The 20,182-nt window shown below is 44.1% G+C and overlaps 1 protein-coding gene across 4 annotated transcripts in view; it reads left to right on the top strand.

Moving 5' to 3' along the window:
- Nucleotides 1-20,182, top strand: part of GRIA1 (glutamate ionotropic receptor AMPA type subunit 1) — a 569,614-nt gene that overhangs the window by 51,634 nt on the left and 497,798 nt on the right. For all 4 annotated transcript variants that reach the window (XM_085617656.1, XM_085617654.1, XM_085617655.1 and 1 more), the window contains exon 2: nucleotides 5,896-6,033. In XM_085617656.1, coding sequence (XP_085473782.1) covers nucleotides 5,896-6,033 — 138 coding nt within the window. The remainder of the gene's footprint in view (nucleotides 1-5,895; nucleotides 6,034-20,182) is intronic.

Genomic DNA, 20,182 nt, shown 5'->3' with positions numbered 1-20,182 from the left:
CCCTGTTGGCTTCTAATCAAATGGAATGAAAGGTGACCTTGAAATCTGGTCGCATGAGATACATTGGTAAAGGGACACGAAGTACAATCTGTTGAGCTATTACAATCAATCAAGGGGGATTGGTATAGTGCTGATTGTCACCCGTGAAGGTATCCAGGCGCTTAGATAATATTGCATTTTATTACATACCAGTGCCCATGGTCCCAGTCCCAGAGGCCTATAACAATAGATGCAGAATTAAGAAAAATAAGAATGGAAACCAAATACTTTTTTGGTAGGCATGATATGATGACAGCCGCGGTCGGTAGTAGGAGTAACTGCAGGGTGGTGACGTGGGGAGGGGAGGGGCAGGGTGGGGGGTAGTAAACTATGGATTACGGAGGTTTGCGGGTAAGTTAACATATAAATTAATAAAACGAATTTCGTTGCGTGCACTACATCCCCAAATGCGATACTGTGCACGCAACGAAATTAGTTTTATTAATTTATATGTTAACTTACCTGTAAACCTCCGTAATCTATAGTTTACTACCCCCCACCCTGCCCCTTCCCCTCCCCACGTCAGCGCCCTTCAGTTACTCCTACTACCGACCGCGGCTGTATGATGACATGGCTGGATCCAACCTATCCAAGTTCAGGACACAGTCTTCTCAGTCCAGGCCCCCCCACAGTGCCTCTCTGCCCAAAGAAGTCGCCTGTCTTTGGACCATCTTCAAGATGCTTAGTCAAGTGCCTATTGGTCCTACCTTCATATTGCTCCACCCAAAAGTTCTCTGAATCAACATTTTTTCTTTTTTTTCTAAGGTGCGATACAAAAATGAATGGAAAAGTGCCCTAAAGTGCGGTCATGTCCATAGAAAATATGAGTTCATGTTAACATTATACCTTAGACGGGGAAGAAGCTCTTCTCCACTTATCAAAGAGATCTCAAGGGGCTTCCAAATACGCAGCTGTTTATGTGATAACCAAGAAAAACTCTCTATGACAGATGGAAACTCTAGTGGGGATCAATATGAGAAAACACAATGCCACCACAAGCGCCGAGTAACGTTACTGAACTGCGCTGTGGGGATGGTAATGATAATATCTACGCTTGTATGTTGGTCAATATTTACACAGCTATGTAAATGCATCTGCCTGGTTTGCGGTTTCATTTTCTTTTCTGAAGTGTTTATGACTTCCTGGAGTAAGCACACCCCATCTTCACTTACCTGACACACAAGGAAGAAAGGCTAGTCAGCCATGGCGGCTACCGGTAGATGGAGGCAGATATCACAATTAAGGAGGCTGGCATGAGCCCACTAGCGGGTGGTGCATGTGTGCATGGGCATTCTCCATTGTGCCTGTACCTGTATGTGGGTCTCTGATAAAAGGCAGCTGTACTGAAATACATTTTGATTAATGCTGCCCTATGAACATACCAGAATATTCTGGATCGATTTCCTGGTCACCACCAAGCCTAGTTTCCAGGGGTAGAAACATACAGTGAAACCAATGGCCACCTAAAAGTTTCTCTGGAGATGTCATGGTTTAGAGAGGGGTCTCACATCTAGCAAAGGAGAATCATGGAAGTACAAGTGGCAAGCAAAGCCGCTGCACAGTATTTTGAGTCCTCAGACAAGGGCACGAAGTAAAGTGGTGTTGGCTACGCTTGCGGAACAGAGGAAGATGATTGATTCCCACAGTGGGAGATTATGTGCCCATCGTGAGATTGTTTTCGATCCTGAAGATTCCCACAACTTTGAGTCACGTGTGTAGACAACTCCTGGATTGGTCAGTCTGTATATAGTCTCACATTATGGTGCCTACCATCACCTGTTCATATACAATAATTAAGGTTAGACTCCAGAAGGAACTCAGAGATACCCTTTCTGACCCGTGACATGGGTCTGTGTTTTAGACTTCAATGTGCTGAGGTGTGTTCTTTTTCAATTAGAAAAGTTCTAACAAGTTATCAAACCTTGAAAAGGAGTGTGAAGGCATCTATTGGTCAATAGAACATTGCACTCAAGCCTGCAGTCACAGGGCCCTCTTAGTTCAAGAAGGAGTTTTTATTGTGATCAGAAAAATAGTCTACCAGAGACAGAAGAATCCTGGGACGGTTGATTTGGGTGACCTGTGTATTATTCATCTAGGCTGGACCAAGAATTATGCAGCCCTTGACGTGTGCTAATCTCACACATGTTCCACATAGGGGCCTTATCCAGATCTCCTGGTGGGAGCCACATGAGAGAAATCTTCATATTACTGTTTCAAGACTTTTTGTAGAACTCCTTGCCAGAAGGCTAAGGGCCACCTCCTGCGGGCGGAGCCATTTTGTCCCAGGTGAAACATCCTTAAGATCACGAAATAGAGTAAAGATACTTTATTGACAGTGACTGATGTAAAACTTTTTTGTCATGCACAGTGGTCCCTATAAACCTCAAGCTATGAGGTTTCCATGGACCAGAGCAGAAAGTTTACATCAACTTAAGTAAGATCTAATGTTCATGTGCAGAGGGTACTCGAAGTTCTAGCTATTACTAACTGGCCATGCGCAGCAGATATCTTTTCAATTACAATTATCAAGTTTTTGTGTGGCGCATAGCTTGACATATATTCAGAAACCAGCACCTTACTATAGGTGTACACAGAACCTACACCCCCGTCAAGCCTACCTCCTCTTCTTGACAAATTCTGTCATATGTTATTTTATCCAGATCTGGGACTTCTGGTGAGTATTATGTGGTTTCAGAGACACGTGCTCTTCCCACTGGATACAAAATGTGATACTATTACTTGCAAAGTCTAGCCAAGGCTCTGTTAGGTTCCTTGACTCTCCAGTGGTAGGAGCAGGCCTTGCGGTCAAGCTTGGGGGTGAGCGTCTGAAAAGTTTCAGGCTCGATCCATCATCTCCTTGTGTTGCTTTGTATGCCCTAAGATGGCAGGGTGTGCCCGAACGTGTGTCCCTTGCTCACGTTGCCATTGGATTCAAGCTAGCCTGCCTGATGAGGGGTGAAACCCCAAAACGAATCCTAGGATGCTTGTTTCCGATCCAGAAACCTGGTATGGCAGTTTGGGCAGAACTGTTCTCATGAGGAACAGGGTCAAACTGATTTGCATATGGCTGGGTCTTAACTGGGGTGGCGAAGTGAGCTATAGAAGGATGGTGGATTAAATCCATATCTGTGGCTGGGGTTGAGTGTCTGAAAAGTTTCAATGCTCTATCCATGATCTCCTTGTGTTTGCCCTGTGGTCAAGCAGTCAAGGGTCACTCAAAGGAAGTGGTGCCAAGCTTGGGTGAGATCAAATATATGACAAAATTACACTCTGAAAAGGTTTATGTCCAGTTATGTATACTTCTTTGAAAATTAACACGTCTTTAATATACACTACACTACTAAAGAGAGAACAGTTAAGATGAAAGCACATGACTGAAAACAAACATGTCTATCGCAGTTCCGGTTCTGTGACTCTACATAAGCTTACATGGTATATTGGAATGTAAAAAAAAGTGGTGATCATCATATGTATTTTAGATGGGAAAATGTAGCGTTTTAGGTCTCAAATCTGATGTGTTCTTCCACTGAAACTCTTGGGGGTTCATACAGAAACTTGCTGCAGTCTCTTGATACTCAGGCAATTCTGATCTGGTCCCTGAAATCCTCCTCGTGCCGAGGGTGCTTCCACTGTGACGACAAACCTCCCAGCAGGCATGACAGCCAGGGTCCAGGCAGAATGTATCCGCCTTGGTCTCGGCTGGCAGAAAATAGACAGGACACAGCCACAACCTCCAGAAGCACCCGTCGTAGGTATGTTCAGGTGCAGGTCTTTGACTACTCGCCCACAATTTGTCAAGTATCTGCCATATGAGGGCACATGGCTAGTGGTCCAGCTGCAAGCAGTGCAGAGGCATAATTCAAAGTTTTAAGCTGTTCAACTAGTTTGAGGCTGGCTCCCATCGTTGCCTGGGCTTTCCTTTCTCCCAGGCAATGATGGGGAGCTGGCTCTGGCTGAATGAGGACAAGCATTCCAGTTACAAAGTCAAACATCCCTCAGTATTTGAAGATCGGGCTGGTGACACTTTTTCAGGGTCACAAACACAGGATGAGACTATAGTGGGCTACACAGCAGTCTGTGCATATCCATAGGCTGCTACATAGCTAAGGCACCACATGTTGTAACCTGGGAGTGCTTTTTCGTATGTCTGGAGCAGCAAACGCAAACAAAAAAGAATGCAAAAAAGTACCTAGTGTTGGGTGACAAAGTACATTGAACCGACACTGAGTACAAACATTCTAAGACTCCAGCCCTTTGAATACAGGTTACAGCCAGCAAATTTTAACCAGGCTCATCCAAATTACCTAGATAGAAGGAAGGGTTCTGCTCAGTGGGGTCTGGCATCTGTGGGGGTGGGGGAGGGGCAAGGAAATAACATTTTAAAAAAAATTACCTGATGACGAAAACACTGACTCTGCACTGAATGTTTTCTTCCTTCGACAGCAGCCTGGCAATGGCAACCAGGAAACTCCGTTGACCAATCCTGGCGCTGCTGTCATGCAGCAGGAGAGCAGCACCCTGATTGGAGGGAGTGGTCTCACTCGGCGCCCCACAGCACTCTGGAGTCCTGCACTTGCTGTAACCCAGCAGTCTTAAGACAGCAGTGTTAGAGATGTTCAAAGTGTGCATGTGTGGCTGGTCATCGCAAGATGGCTGGCCAAAAAGACATGCACTCTTTAAACAGTGCATTGACCCTTCTCCCTGCGGATGTCACTCAGCCTACCCTGCCCCGTCCTGATGCTCTGTTCGGGATGGGAGATGAAAAATAAAACTGTAGAGAATTACCATTTTATTTTTTTATCTCTGGGGGTTTGGGAGTGATGTACGTGGGGTGACACTCCTCTGCTCCGTCAGAGGAGCCACCCCTGGTTCTGCTACGGAGACTTTAGTCGGGGAGGTGGGTAAACGTGTCCCTCAGGGTACAGTAACAAATCTGTATTCCTGCTACCTAAACTGTGACAAATCAGGCACTCATCCCTTAGCCAGGTGAGGTAGACTACATCCTAATGATGGAGAACTAATGGGTACCAGTAAAAAGGAGTGCCGTATCACTTCCTCATAACTCAAGCTCGCTCACAAGGAGAGACTAAGAACTCTTTTGTAACTACACCTTCCTTCGCTCTGCCGAATTATTTCAAACAAATATTGTTGAAGACCTAATTTAGTCAGAGCTAATCCTGTGTAAAGGATTGAAACCAGAATATTTTGGACGAAATATTGGCTGACAAAAATATTGTGTTCTAAATATCATTCAGAGAATGATCACCTCATTGGCGTTAATAATAGAAAATCGAACCCAATAGGATAGTATTTTTGTAAATTATATTCAGACATATAACCTCAGGTCCTTTCTCCCATTTACTGAAGGGACAGAAAATTCCTCACACCAGAGCATGGTACTTACACAATGCGTGGCATACATTTAGCGCACACTACATAGTACAAAGTGCTTATCTAGCAACTATTACTTGAATTAGGAACGATCCACTGTCTGGAGCATCAATGTAACTAACATAGTTTGTGAAAGGATTACTATTACCTAGCTAATTTGTCACTAATATTTTCAGACTCAGAATGATGACAGGCAAAGGTTTGTCTATTCATTTCCGAACCTCTAACATTCAGTTTACAAAAGTGTCACTGCAGCAGGCGCGTTAACCCACTGAGCTATCTTACCAGCAACGACCAACTCAATATGCTCTTAAAACGTAACTCAATTTTAATTGAAGCAGAGCAGAGTGTTTTGGAAGACCCGTGTGTGTACAATAAGGAATGTGGGGTTTGCGTTGCCATTTATGATGCAGAGTGGTCAACCTTCCTGGTTGTATGACTCATGTCTTTTTGTTCTCTTTACAGGGGGGCTATTTCCTAACCAACAGTCTCAGGAACATGCCGCTTTTCGCTTTGCGCTTTCTCAGCTCATGGAACCTCCGAAACTGCTACCACAAATTGATATTGTGAACATCAGCGACAGCTTTGAGATGACGTACACCTGTGAGTACCTGCTCCCTACCTCTGTTCCCTGATGTATTTGTCGGCTTGTCCTAGCTAGATGGACTGAGATGTGTGGAGGTGTCTAGACATATGTGACACCAGGTGTCTCATTTGAACACTGTAGGCGATTGGCCTGTGGAGAAAGGGGTAGGTTTCAACTGGGACTTTGCCAGGCACAGAAGAGAGTCGGTCCTATCCATATGGGCTGTTCAATGGAACCAGCTTGTCTTGAAATCTCTTGGTTTCCATGTCAGCCAGGCTCCTCTGCAGATGGGGGAGCGCTAAGTGTGGACACTCTTGCTTCTGCAGGACGATGGCCCTAAGGAGGGCAAGCTGGTAGTGATCAGGGCATTGTTCCGTCAAGTGCCCCACTGAACTTGGAAGATGTAAATGTAAATGTTGTAGACTTGTAAAGCGCACAGCTGCCCCAGCAACGGGGCGTCCCGGCGCTGTAGACCACTGGGGAACCCGTCCTGGCTATCCCTGTGAGATGGTCCCTTTCTGGGTATCTCCAGGCATCCCCGGCATATGTGGGGGGCCGTTGTAGAGATGAGGCAAGCTTAATGCCCAGAGTTGCCGAGTGTGTTCCTGGTTAGAGTAGGTACCGAGGCGAGAATTATCGAGTCCGTTTTGACCCTGGTCCACGACCCTGCCGCGTCGGGAATTGAACCCTGGTCCCTGGCCGATTCTCTGCTTACGGGTCTGCCGCCTCTAACCAGTGAGCCACACCTCTCCACTATATAAGATATCAACAGAGTGAGATCAGATGCTGGTTGTGAGGTGGTTTTCGCAAGCAATGTAACCCATATGAACTGTGCTCTCCTCAGTCGCGGCTGCCCTCAAGATTAGGGAAAGATATTTCATTCTTTTGCGGTTCAGCTGGCATTGAAGGCTGCTCTTTCTCATGAGAAGCCAATGCATTGTTTCCACCTTTCCAATGATCATCTACCTTTGAGTGTTCTTACTTTTCCCTTTCTGTATTTTGTGATTTATTTGGATCACTTTCCTCCACTGTTTCTTCTTTTTTTTCTTCATTGTTCCTGTATTTCCTTTAACCTTTTCTCATTATTTTGTTTCTCTATTGGTCCCTCACCTTAGGCTCTTACCTACCAGGATTGTGTTTCGAAATATTGTGCTTTTTTGTAGGGGCCTGTAATAGTATCATATCCTTGATCTATACTACCAACATTTAGTCAAGGTTAGTATCTCTAGCATCTCTGGATGTAGTTCCTTTTAGATACATTCTCAATGGATGCAATATTACTGAAGAGCGATTTAAGAAAAACGACACAGTGGTGAACATTTTACCAGAGAATGGGCGAGGTCTCTGGATTGCGGTCTTACTACTGAAGGAACCCTCCCATAACACTGGCTGAGAGATTTGGCGTGCCTCTCTCTGTAAACCTGCAGGTTTCCTGCAGCCAGAGGAGATTTTTCACACTTCTGCCTCTCCATACCTTGTCAACGAGATGTATGGAGAGAACGGCATGGAGTACAAACCTATTCTTGGCATTGAAAGGCATCCATCATTACAAAATCAACAAGCCAGAAATGTGACATATATTTAAACCGGACCATTCCGCCAAGTGAAAAACGATCAGTGGCGGCTCCTCTGCTAAGGCGGAGGAGTGTCACCCCACTACCTTGAAGCAGCAAAAGACAGGAAAAAATAAATTGATATTAACGTAATGTTGTTAGCATTTCATTAAGTCCTCCTGCTGTGGCAGCTTGCTTGAGGGGGCGGGGCTGGGCTGCAGAGCAAGGGAGGAGAACGCTCCTAAGTGTGCAATGACTGTTTGGCCGGCCCTGGCGGGCCACCCAAAACCGTCATGTGCACTTTCCCCGTTCTCCATGCAGGCTGCATTGCAACCTGTGTGGAGAACATGCCCACCTCTCCAGCACCTAGCTGAGCTCTGTGTCACGGCACTCAGACAAATCACAACGTTGCATTTCAGCGTTGTGATTGCCTGCGGGGAGTGTGGGATCCCTGGTGCTTCCTGCTTCCTGTTTCTCCCACGAAATCAGGAAGAGGATGCAGGAGAGGCGGTGGCGGCCGGCTAGCCAGCCTGCTGGGAGGTAAGTGATTTTTTTTAACCCGATCCCCACCACCCACACACCGCACTGCTGCTACCAGGTCCAGACTTAAAACAATTATGTATATACTACGCCTGCCAAAGTTATGTTGAATGGTGGTGGACATAAATATTCATGAATATAGTGATTGGTGGCAGAGTCTGCTGTCAAATAACCTTTGGCAATGATAGGGCAAAGTTGCCAAGAGACGCCTTATTAGCAAAGACCAAACTCGGGAATTTGTTGTTGCAAGCCCTACATCCATTGATCTGTGGGTGAGCTACAACATGTTCTTGCTGCTTCTTCTGCACAATGCCTCTCTGTGTAATAGAAAGGGAGCTCATCCTGCTAGGGCAGGAAAAAAAGAATTAGGGGTGTGCGAAAAATGGGTAATTTGCTTTTATGCAAATATGTAAAATTTGGGATGTTTCTTGAAATTTGTCATAATTACACAAAATGCAAGTCCATCATTTAGTGCTATATTTTAATACAAACTGAGTCCTCAAGTCAATATCTGTCTCAAGGATGAATTTTGCGCTAAAAATAAAACGTAGTGTGAAAAATACAACTGCCACAAACAACAGGTGCTCACTTTCTGCTTGTTTGTGTTCTTCCCATTCTCCCAGCTAAAACTTTGCTCCAAATGGAATAATTTGGGGAATTTAACATAGCAAGCACAGCAGGAAATATCTGAAATTACACCTGCATAATTTTAATTTCGCAAGGGCATGCTAATAAAATGTTATGGTTGACAATTCTCCCTGGTTTGGGCTTCATTGATTTACAGCTCATAAAGATTTCATATTAGATTTAATGACTTATCTGTTGTTCTTTTAATCAATGACTTCTCTAAGAGAACTTGGCTGCACCCCAAACATCTTTTACTCAATGTCCATTTCTTTATCTCAGTAGTTGGCTCATAATTGTAAACCTTTTCTCTGTGTGTATATTTCCCATCCAAGTTTATTTCATGTCAACAGGGATAGGGAGATATGTAGGGAAAGGAAAGATAATGCTTTTTTTCAGGGATTTAGGGGGTGTGAGTGACTGAAGAAAAAAGGAGACAACTAAATTATTGGGTTAAAAACTGGTTGTAGCTTTGAAATATTATTTATTTATTTGTAAAGTTTTATATAGTGCGAACATGACCCTAGAGGGTATCAGAGCGCTTTACATGAAGGGAAGGTAGGACATATGTGTGAGAACAAAACCAGTCACATATATGAGTGAAGAAATAACATCGAGGATAAACAAAATAATGAGCTTGACCTCTATAGGGAGTCAGCAATGTAGTTGTCAAAATGAATAACAGGCAGGTATACAATCAATAAACAAAAGATGTAAGCTTAGGGCAAAAACTTGTTCATCAGAAATGTTTTCACTTCTTTTATGAAGGAGGTGGTAAATGAAATTAAGTGGACATCCGAGGCATAGATTTCAAAATCTTCAGGTGACACTAGAGAAGCCTCTGTAGCACTTTTTCGTTTTATGGAAATTCTGTGGTTTCAGTAGCAGGGAGCTGGCACTTTGCGAAGATCTGCATTCCCTGGATAGTTCTAGCTTTTGTGCCAAATACCTGAGGGTATTGAAATATAGGGCTTTATGAGTCATGCACGCAATCTTCAGTTGTATTTTTGCCTCATAAGGGATCCAGTTCATGGATTTTAGTGCTGGGGAGATGTGAATGTTTCTTTTTGTTCCAGTGACAAGTCTGGAAGCAGTGTTAAGGGAGGCCCTCAGAGGGGCGCTTGTATCTAGGTATGACGCATAGTGTGGCACTTCTGTAGTCCTACCTGGGCAACACAATTGCTCAGACCACAAGCTTAAGGTCTTCCTGTAGAAGGAAGGGTATATGTTTCTTTAAAATGCTCGTCATCTGATAATTCGCTCCATTGGTGACAATACTGATGTGTTCCTGCATATTCAGGTATTTGTCTAATATTATTCCCAAGGATCTAGCAGAGTTCATAATGTGAGGAGCACAATTTAGGGCTGTTAGATGCTTCATCCAAAGGTCGATCTTGGGAATGTTGCTTGGAGGAGTAATGAGGAGGGATTCCTTTTTGGCAGTGTTGAGCTTGAGATGGTTGCCAGTGAGCCAATGTTTAGTGGTTTGTAAAGTAGAGCTGATGGGTATGATGTCTTCTGGGAAGGAGATTTTCAGAGACAATTGAGTGTCATCTGAATACATGCGATAATGAACGACAGCAGATTTCAAGGAGTCTGCTAGAGGTTCCAAGAAAACATTTAAGAGAATGGGTGAGGGGGATTGATTATCTTCTGTTGTGGAGGAATGAAGTAAACCCTTGCAGTGAAGACCCTGATAAGTCCATCGTCCATTCAAGTAGGTTCAGTAGACTGACATGTTTAACAATGTCGAAAACAAAAGATCGGTCATGCTGGACCTAAATGCTTCATTTACGTCCAGCATTTTTAATATGTCATCCACAATGTGTGTGAGTATTGATTCAGTGATGTGACCTTGACGAAAGCCGATTGGTGTTGGTCAAGGAGTTGAAAGTTACCTATGTGGTTGCAAAGTTGGATCTGTACACATTTTCCCAGCAGCTTTGCCAGAATCAGGATGTTGGGGATAGGGTGGAAGTTGTTAAGATCTGAACAATCTGCATTAGGTTTTTTTTTAATGGGAGTTACCTGCCCTACATATAGGCACTCAGGGATAGTTCCTTGACATAGCAAGGCATTTACAATCTTAGACCATAAGGAGAGAATAGCGGTTTTAATCTTGAAGATCATTGAAGGGTTGATGAAGTGATTAGATGGGTTTAAATCTAAAAGAATGTTGTAAATCATATTATATGGTATCATGATTCCAAAAGTATTTATTTTCCAAGGCCTTAAATTATTCTCCTGATTTACATCTTCTTTCGCCTCTTGTCTCATCTACCTCAGATCTGGTGTTTTCTAGTGGAGAAATCATGTCCCAGCTTAACACTTGCATTTCACCCATCACCACAGCCAATATGTTTGGAAAACGACTTATTCCCTAAAGGGCCTTGTTTAGTTTCCTGTTTTCTTCCAGTTCTCAGCGCAAGAATATTTCCTGCCTTCTCATCACACCTCTAGAGCAACGGGTTGTGTTCCTTACATGAAATGTCTGTCTGCTTGCCTGTTTTTCTCTGCTAGCCCTTTCTTTGTCAACCACTTGCCTATAACCTTTTTTCTCTTTCCCCTTTGACTACATTCTCTTTTCAGCTTGTCCCCACATTATTTCCTTCTCTCTAAAGTGCGAACATTCTTCTCTTTCCGTGACTCTCCTACACACCACTCTATACATAGCTGCTTATGGCTCTATGCATTCCTCCTGTCTTTGTATGCTCACCCCTCGTTTTTATGGCAATTCTTTCTCTTCTTTCTTCTTCTCTTTGGTCTCTTTTCTATATCTCTTTCTCTCTGTCATGTGCTCTCTGTCTGTATGTGTGTGTATGTATATTTATATATGTATATGTGCATGCGAAAGAAACAACCAGTCGTCCCTTCCAGCCACTCTCATCCTTCTGTTCTCGTGGTCTCTGTCACTACCTCTCTTTGTTCCGTCTCTCTTGACCCCCTTACCATCACCTCCCCGCTGTCTCATCCCTAAACCTCTCTGCCTCGCTCACACACTGCAATGTTGGATTTGAATTTTTTATGTAGTTGCTTTTATCGGTGCAAGCCAGGTCTGTGTGCAGGCGCTGGAAAACAAAACGGAATCTCAAATGACAAATGATCACACTTACAGGCATAACATCTTCCAGCCCGCCTGGTGCATTTATTGTGACTACCTGCCTTTGGCTTGGCCTTGCTCCTGCTTGTTTTCACCGACTGGGAAGGAAGCAGGAGACGCAAGAGCGGTGCTGAGGTTTTACATGTGGGGAACTACATCAGTGGGGGCAGGGAGAGAAGAACCGGGAACTGCCGAGAGGAAGGGAAACAGAGAAGCCAAGGGAATCTTAGAATCTTCCTTACTCCACTGTGCCCTATTGACACGTACTGAAGACAGCAAACCAAAGTCCTGGACAGCTATTGCCTCTGAGGCCAAACTGCAAGAAAACACAAACAGCGATGGACGGAATGCTTGAATTGATCTGAGTCTCTCGGGTATCAGAGGCACGTTCCAGGTCCGCGTTCCCTGCTCTCTGTTCCATTCTAGACAGGGACGAATCATATGCAATTCAGTCTTGGCCCTGCCCTGGAAGGGATTGTCCAACTGGGAGGGCCGGTCCTCTTGCCCTCAGTCAGGAACTAAAGACGCTACAGTCCCGTCTGGCCCCTGTTTGATCTCAGCATGAGTCCTTATGGCACAGTGACCCGCAGAGCTCGTGCCTTGGCACACTCGTCCTCTTTAGGGGAACTCATTAAAACACACAGTTGCCATAAGCACTTCCAATTTGGATCAAACTGTTGTTGAAATCTGCGTATGTTATTTTAGAGTGATTCGTTTTCAAAGACCAAGGGGGAAAAACACTCACAGGGCTTTTTAGTTCGTTCATTCGTTCATTTTCAGATTTGCCAATAACACTCAGTATTTTTAAATAGCCAATATTTAATCACCCTGTTGCTCTTAGCACCAACATTAAGGTTATTGCACAACAGAAACTGTCGATCAAAAGATTCATTCTCAGACCATTGGGAATTGTCCGCTTGTTGGGCACGTTGACCGGCGGCTGACCCTACCTCCACTCATTAGCAACACATCTGGTGTATCACAGTTCAGTTTCAGGCAGATGTCACTCTCAGTAAGAAATGATGTCAGGCTGTTGCATGGCGGGTTCAAGCTCGACAGGACGGGATGAGGGAAGGAGGACACAAGTTTGGGGTACTAGCATTTATATGATGGACTTATGAGGCCAAAGCCACTATCCATCAAGGCTGAAACCCAGTGCATATACTCAGAGGCATGTCCGAGCCGCCACATGTGTGTTCCCTGAGTATGCAGGTCTGACGGCATGCTGCCATGTGCATCAAGGCACATTCAAGAGCATTCTCAGCCCCGCCACTTCTTCAGAACACACTCCCTCTTTCTTTCTCTCTCCTTCACAGATCAAGCATGCTTTCATGCTGTTCTCCTCATACCCAAGTCATGTATGTCCCCTCCCTTCGACACTAAGCACTGCTGCTGTTCAGTGTCACCCTCACCCTTCCCCCAACTCTCTCTACACTCCACTGTGTTTCTCGCTCTCCCTCACCTCCCACCAAACTCTCACTACCCACTGCTAGTCTTTCTTGACTTTGCCAATGGTTGGTGCGTTTAAAATTACACAAGCATTGGCAAAGTCATCAATCTAAAGGTGTTCTTTATGCTTCCAAAATGTCCACCTCTTTCTGTGATGCAACATGTCGTAATGTATATAAGTATGAAAATATATAAAAAATAATGTTGCAGAATGGCTGAACATTATTTCTTAATTTGTCAAGCTGGCCGGCGCATTGTAACTGAGCACAGTATCAAAAATACACTTCTAGGACAGCCTGCGCCGCTATTGGCTCTGCTAATGGCAGCTTAATTTAATAAACATTGCCAAATCCAATAGCAGCAAACAACAGGTATTGGCAAAGCAAGCCGATTGGCTCTGCCAGTGCTTTGTCATTGAGTCAATGAGCCAATGGTTAACTGAACGTCATGAAACATTTGTTGTTAAGAAAGTTATATCTGATTTTTAAGCTGTTGGCTGGTATGGAGTGAGAAACATGCTGTTCCATGGCAGCGCTCTTCGGACTATTTGGCTCTGGTTTTCTCTGGTTTGCACAAGGGTGCGAAGGTTCCATCCAGTGTGATCAAATTCTGCACATTTATGGGTATTGCAAAAGGGCTGTGGAGTGGGCTTGTTAGATGGAAAGTGTTGACAATAAAGTCCAGTATTTGGGCCTGTGTGGTTTTTCACCTTAACTACATGACATATGCTTTATGTCAACATCAGAGGTTTGCGAAATGTACGCAATTTGCTTATGTACAATAACACAAAATTTCTGAAAAATTAGGAGAAATTACACTAAATGTGAAACTGGCATATGAGCTGTATTTTTTCAGAAAATGCACCTTCATCCTCTTCATTCACTTCATCCACTTTGGGCACGAAGATGCATTTCGCTTTTAAAAAATAGTGGAAAAAACCTGAAAGCACCCTGAGAAACAGCGGCATGTGTTCTTTTGTTCATGTTGTTCCCAGCAAGTTGTAATAAACGTTTTCCACCAATGGCACGTTCATGGTAACTGTTTACAATGAATGGCCCATAAATACTTGGCACAGCTTAATTTTGGAAATTTCCCATAACAAGAGTAACGCAAAATTACTCTAGAGTATGCCAGTGTAACGAAAATGTTGCCAGTGCCTAGTCAGCACCTCTAAAACTAACAGAATCTTCATCATCTAAATGACACCACCAAGCGCAGAAAAAAACATTAAATCCACTTAAAACAAAATCTAAGTAGATTCCTCCAATGAGAGTCGCACACTCAATGTACATGAACACATGCACGGGATTGGCTAGAATCCAACACCTCACAGATGAGAAGAGGTGGGGTAACAAGACATATAGTCTCTGGATTATATAATGTTCGCATGGTAATATAGCAAATTTGTTTAACGAAGTAAACCACAAGATCTCCAATCATATCCAGTTAGACACCAGGAAGCAGCACCCACCTGTAGAGAAGAGTTACATAACTGGCCTGATACCACATTTCTAGTCACCATAAAGTATGAAAGGCAATACAACAAAAACTCAAAGCCCAATAACTTACAAACAAAAAAGCAGAATACAGCAGAAGTCCTGTGAAAAGAAATAGGCCAATGTCTGGATACGTGGTTTCCAAAATTAACTTACATTAATGTGTAAACATACAGTGCAATTTATAATAAAAGGTGTAGTGTTAGGTGGAATCCACAATGCTTTGCACATTTGCTTTTCCACCACTTCATGCTTTACGCTTCGCACCATGCCCCCTTTTATCATTTTTCCTTATACAACCCACTTGCCCATTATCACCCTTGAACCCTCAATATAAGTCCTGCCTCTCCCCAAACACTGCCCTATATCCTCCCAGCACTTCAGCCTTCGTCCTCCGCTCACCTCCCCTGCCTCTTCCCTGAACCACCTGCCACCAAACTCTGGGCATTGACCCCACCCAGACATGAACATACCACACCTCAGCCTGAAGAACCTGAGCATCATTCAGCATCTTTCAACCCGAGAAACCCACAACAGTCTCTATGCGAGCACTCTATCACTTTTCCCTCACTGTCTTAAGAGGGCTTCCACTGTGTATTAGTCACCATTGTCCCAACTCACTACTTTCATACACAACATGTCTGCCTTCCTCTGCCATCTCCTCTGTATCCTCATAATACACCTTTACTCCTATACCTTCTTACCTGCTTTCTTGATACGTTTTCTCCCATTTTCTAGTTCGGCTGCTCACTCTCCTCTTATCACTCCTCTTTCATCCCACTCAAAATCAGTTTGAAACATTGGCCACAATCTGCCTCACCCTGACACCATCACCCCAAATGTCACCATCCATTCCCTGTTTTCATCCTCAATATCCTGCCCTCACCCCACTTCACCTCCACCACCAACACCCTATAATCCTTGTTTAGGCACTCTGCCTCGTCTCCCACCCTAAAAACATGTCCAACTGCTTAATCATACTTCACCTCAATCACGTGCCCTAGAACACCACGACCTATGTCCCCTTGTCATCACTTCTAAAAGCCATTAGCACTCGCCATTCTTTTCTGTATAGCCCACATCCTCCACCTCCATTCGCACCCTCACACACCATCCAAAAGTCACTGTAAATGTTCCTGGTCCACACTCCCATTCCTTCCACCTTTTACTTTCGCACCATCTATTGCACCTCCTCCAAATTCCTCACCTACTCCTGTCCAGCATACCCCTATCTCACTCTCCACCCATCACACCTGCACTCACCCACTGCTAGCCCTTACCACCTATGTCAAGATCGTCCACCCTCTGCCCTATTCCACACACACCATCATCCCCCACAGCTGATGAACTATTATCTCACCAACCTGTTCACATATTCTGTGCCACACACTCACCAGCCACTCCAGCGTTCACATCCTTTCTACCTTATCCGCTACCCTTTACCACCCTTTCCCATCTGCTTCTGAACTCTCATTCGTGGAATAGCTTCGGTGATGCCCGCTCTTCAATGAGTTGGACTAACCTCATTTACCATCGGCCCTTCCTACTTGACCAAAGACTCCGCCACCCATGCTAGTCAGCCTTCGAAAACACTCCACTGGTGCAGAGGTTGTAAACTGGCGAATGTAAATGTTGAAAAAGAAGCATTAGAGCCACAAGTAGTAAGCTTGTGGTCCTCAGCAACCAGGTACACTTTGGTATCTATACAACTAAGGAAGGTCACCCCCGCTGAAGTCAGAAGGCGCAAAGAGAGTTATTCCCCAGTCTCCGTAGGTCCACTGCAGCATCAAGTCAAGTTAGTTCATAATATTTGGTTTGACTTCAGAGAAGACGGAATGGCAAACTCATGATGCATTGCTTTTAGATCACAACAAGGTCTTCATCAACGTGCTATCGAACATGTTTACAGAAGCGTTCGCAGCAGGGTGGTGTGTGATGTGAGTTACAGATTAACAAAAAAATGGCTGAAGGGCTCATGCAGATGAGAGACGGGTGACCGGTGGTATCAATAAAAGGATACAATGAGGAGATCTTCTGCTGAATGCTGCGTCTTTAAAAGTGACATTCAAACAAGTACCCGTAGGGAAAGTATGCCTGTGTGCAGATGGCACGAGGCAGAGAGGCGGTCTGGCTTGGAACACAAATGGAGAGTTCCCAACAAATCCAGTTGAAAGTCTAGAGGGCTAGGATAGAGAACGTCTAATGTTAGGCATGCCTGATGTGGGGCCCTTTAGTAGGAACACGCTGCTGGGAAATAAACTGATTTCAGTATGTGTCAGCCTTCCTCTACAAGCCCAATGGACAGGTAGGCATACTGTCGAGCACATGACACGCAAAGCATCTCGAAGCAGTAACACCCACTAGCCTCTCTTTGGCAAAGCAGCGTTCCAATGGGGGAAAGCACCAACATATATAGACGTAATCAGCAGAAGGGGTGGCAATATCCTGTAATTGGGAATATGCATCTAGGTCACTAGATCTACCTCTGTTGACCTAATGTATACAGATATTTACTTTCTAGAAGACATCCAGAGAAGAGTGAACAAAATGGCACCCGCCTGACCTCCAAACCCAGTGAGGGGGGTTCATGTTTCAAACCTATGTTAAAAACAAAAGTCAAGTCGTTTCGGTAGAAAAAAAAAGTTTGTAAGAGATTTGGGAATGACATGAGTCTAGAGAGAATAAACTGTGGAAAGAGGAAGTAATGGCAGTCTTTTATATAAGTTACTCTAAATGTATTCTTATTTATTTAAGTCATAAGAAATGTATACATAAGGGAATTGAATGCATGCACCAGCCACGAGCAGAAGTGTTGGATCCATGTAACAGCCCCCTGGAAGAGGTGGGAATATTGAACAGTGTGCCTCATAGATGAGACTTTCATAGCACAGCCCCCAGCAATGGACCTGGATCCATGCAAAAGCCACAAGCAGCAGAAGGTGTTATGCACAGGACCATCCCATGCAGAGGTGGGATGGAACGGGTCTCCAACAAATACGATAAAGAGAATTAGACAAGTCACGCAGTCTTTCTTTGCTCTTTTATTATATTGTTGTCCTGGAGAGAACCCTAGAATGTGGTCCAAGGGTGCATGGTGGCCATAAGCCTGAGGGTCACTTCCTGCTTTATTACTATGTCATTTCGTAGCAAAGCATTCTGGGTTGGGTGCCACTAGCTATCTCTATCACGCTGCTATAAGCGCGACCTTCTCGCCTAAGGCTATGCTGTGCATTATTAGCCACAGGACGGCCTCTCTATCCAAGGGGGAACAAGTGAGACCGTCCTAAGCCGTTGACTGGCCGGAGAGTGAGTCCAGCCATCAAGTCATTCAGGCGCCTGAATACACATTTGAACGGCTGAATGCAACTATTGTTGGAATCCATGGGTCGCTACGAACTGAATGTGCCTTTACAAGGGGAAGAGATTAATGGTAGCTTCTGAAGTGTATGGGTTGTGCTCTTTGCTTTTTTGGCATGGACTCTGAAGGCTGCTTGTTGGTCACTTGAGTGTGAGGAGGTCAGAGGGTTATGCTTGGCGGTGAATCTATTTGTAGGTTCATTCATTTCAAAGCACTTGGAGTGAGGAAAGATACTCATTTGATTCAGAATGTAACAACGTGTCAACTACAGAAAGAACAGTATTTTGTTAAAAGCAGAAAAAAACTATATATGCATACCAACGAGTCCATGTGAATATAGCGTAGAGAGCCGCCTTCTAATGTCACATTGTGTGTTTTTGTGTTATTACACAAGGTAGGCAGACGGTCTGGGTAAATGTAAAACATTGTGTCCAAAATGTACTTACATGTAAACACCCATGCTGTATCTGAAATACCTTTAAAGGATTTAGGGCAGGTTCTACATAAGGATAGAATTGGAGAATGGCTCAGATACTCGTGTCCTGAGTAGGAACCCGACCATTGTTGCCTAGGTCAGTTGATCTAGTTTAGAACAAACTCCTTTTGTGTAACTAATCTTTTGTCTCTCAATTTTCAAATTAAACTGATAGTGGGATCCTAAAAATGTGATTTGGAGGTTTCGTGGTTAATGTTAGTACTCAAGGCCACTTACCCCTGGATCCACTGAATGTAATGCACGTTTAGGTGAATTGTGTTCATTTGCATATTATTTCAGTTTTAAGGGCTAACTGTACCCGTTTTTCTTATTATGTAGTCATGTGTAAGATTCTGTCTGGCTGCCACACAAAGCCCTACATCAACAACCCTTTCAAATTCGATTCAGAGAGTGATACAAAGAAGGGAGGAATGAAATCCTAAAATTGTGCACAGGTCTCGTGTTCTATGCGCAGCCCTCACATTACTAAAAATGAGCGAAACAAGTTAATTGTCATTAAAGAGGTGTTACAATGTTTCTACGCCTTCCAGGCAAATTATCCAGGAGACCAAACTCTCAATTAAATCTGGCTCATCAAGGGAGAATCAGCGGGCAGCTGCAGGACGCTGTGCATTAGGTACTGCTCCCCGCTGTACATACAGCCACCTTTCTTTCTGGCTGCTAATTGCAAATCAGTGGCTGCCAGAAGTTCCTTAGTGTTGTGACTCCACACTGACTAATCGGAAAATCCTGGAAAGATGATGTGTGTTTTGCTATTGTGAGAGTAATAGGAGTAACGTTTTGTTGGGTATAAATATGGTGGTCCTGTTGTCTTCACAGGATTCTGCTTGCGGACTGTGCCACAGGCATTATGCTTCCAGAAACTCATGTGCAAAGGCGTGCTAGGGCCAGGGAGATGCAACCCTAAACTGAGACATCACCATAGGTGGGATAATATGTCAGCAATCATACACAAATAACTCTTGCCAGCCAATGCCAAATACCTTTCGTAAGAGGAAGGGTTGCTGAATAGCCCAGCATAAGTCGAGCAAAGCACAGGGCATTACAGAATGAAGCACCAGCACCATCACCTTAAGAGGACAGAGGACACAGCAGCACAACCACGACCAGAAACAGCTGGATCACGAAGCTGGGAGCTAGGTCTGGAAATATAATTTACTCATACGTTAGAAAGGACAAATCATACCAAAATGGCAGAAAAGGCGTGTAGCGTTGACTTGATATTAAGGAGTATTACCAGGCATAATTCTTCAGATCCAGCCGGTTCTTTGTTATGCAGTGAAGAAGGAGATAGTAAATGTTATTCCTTCTAACTCAGAATTCTGGATCTCAAAGACTGCAATAGCTACCCAATAATAATCTGGTTTCCCTGGCGCTTCAGTGGTAGTTGTGTTTGCACAGTTATGGTCAAGGGAGGTGGTGTGAAGGTCAGTGCCACACACATGGATACAGTGCTGTCAGAATCTACTACGATCAATGTCCAATCAGAGGTATTACTATAAAAGAGCATGTCTTTTATACTCTCTTAATTAGATTATTTAAGCAGGTAA

This window comes from Triturus cristatus, chromosome 7, assembly GCF_964204655.1.
Source record: "Triturus cristatus chromosome 7, aTriCri1.1, whole genome shotgun sequence".
In the NCBI taxonomy this organism is placed as follows: domain Eukaryota; kingdom Metazoa; phylum Chordata; class Amphibia; order Caudata; family Salamandridae; genus Triturus; species Triturus cristatus.
This window is presented reverse-complemented; position numbering and strand designations above follow the sequence as displayed.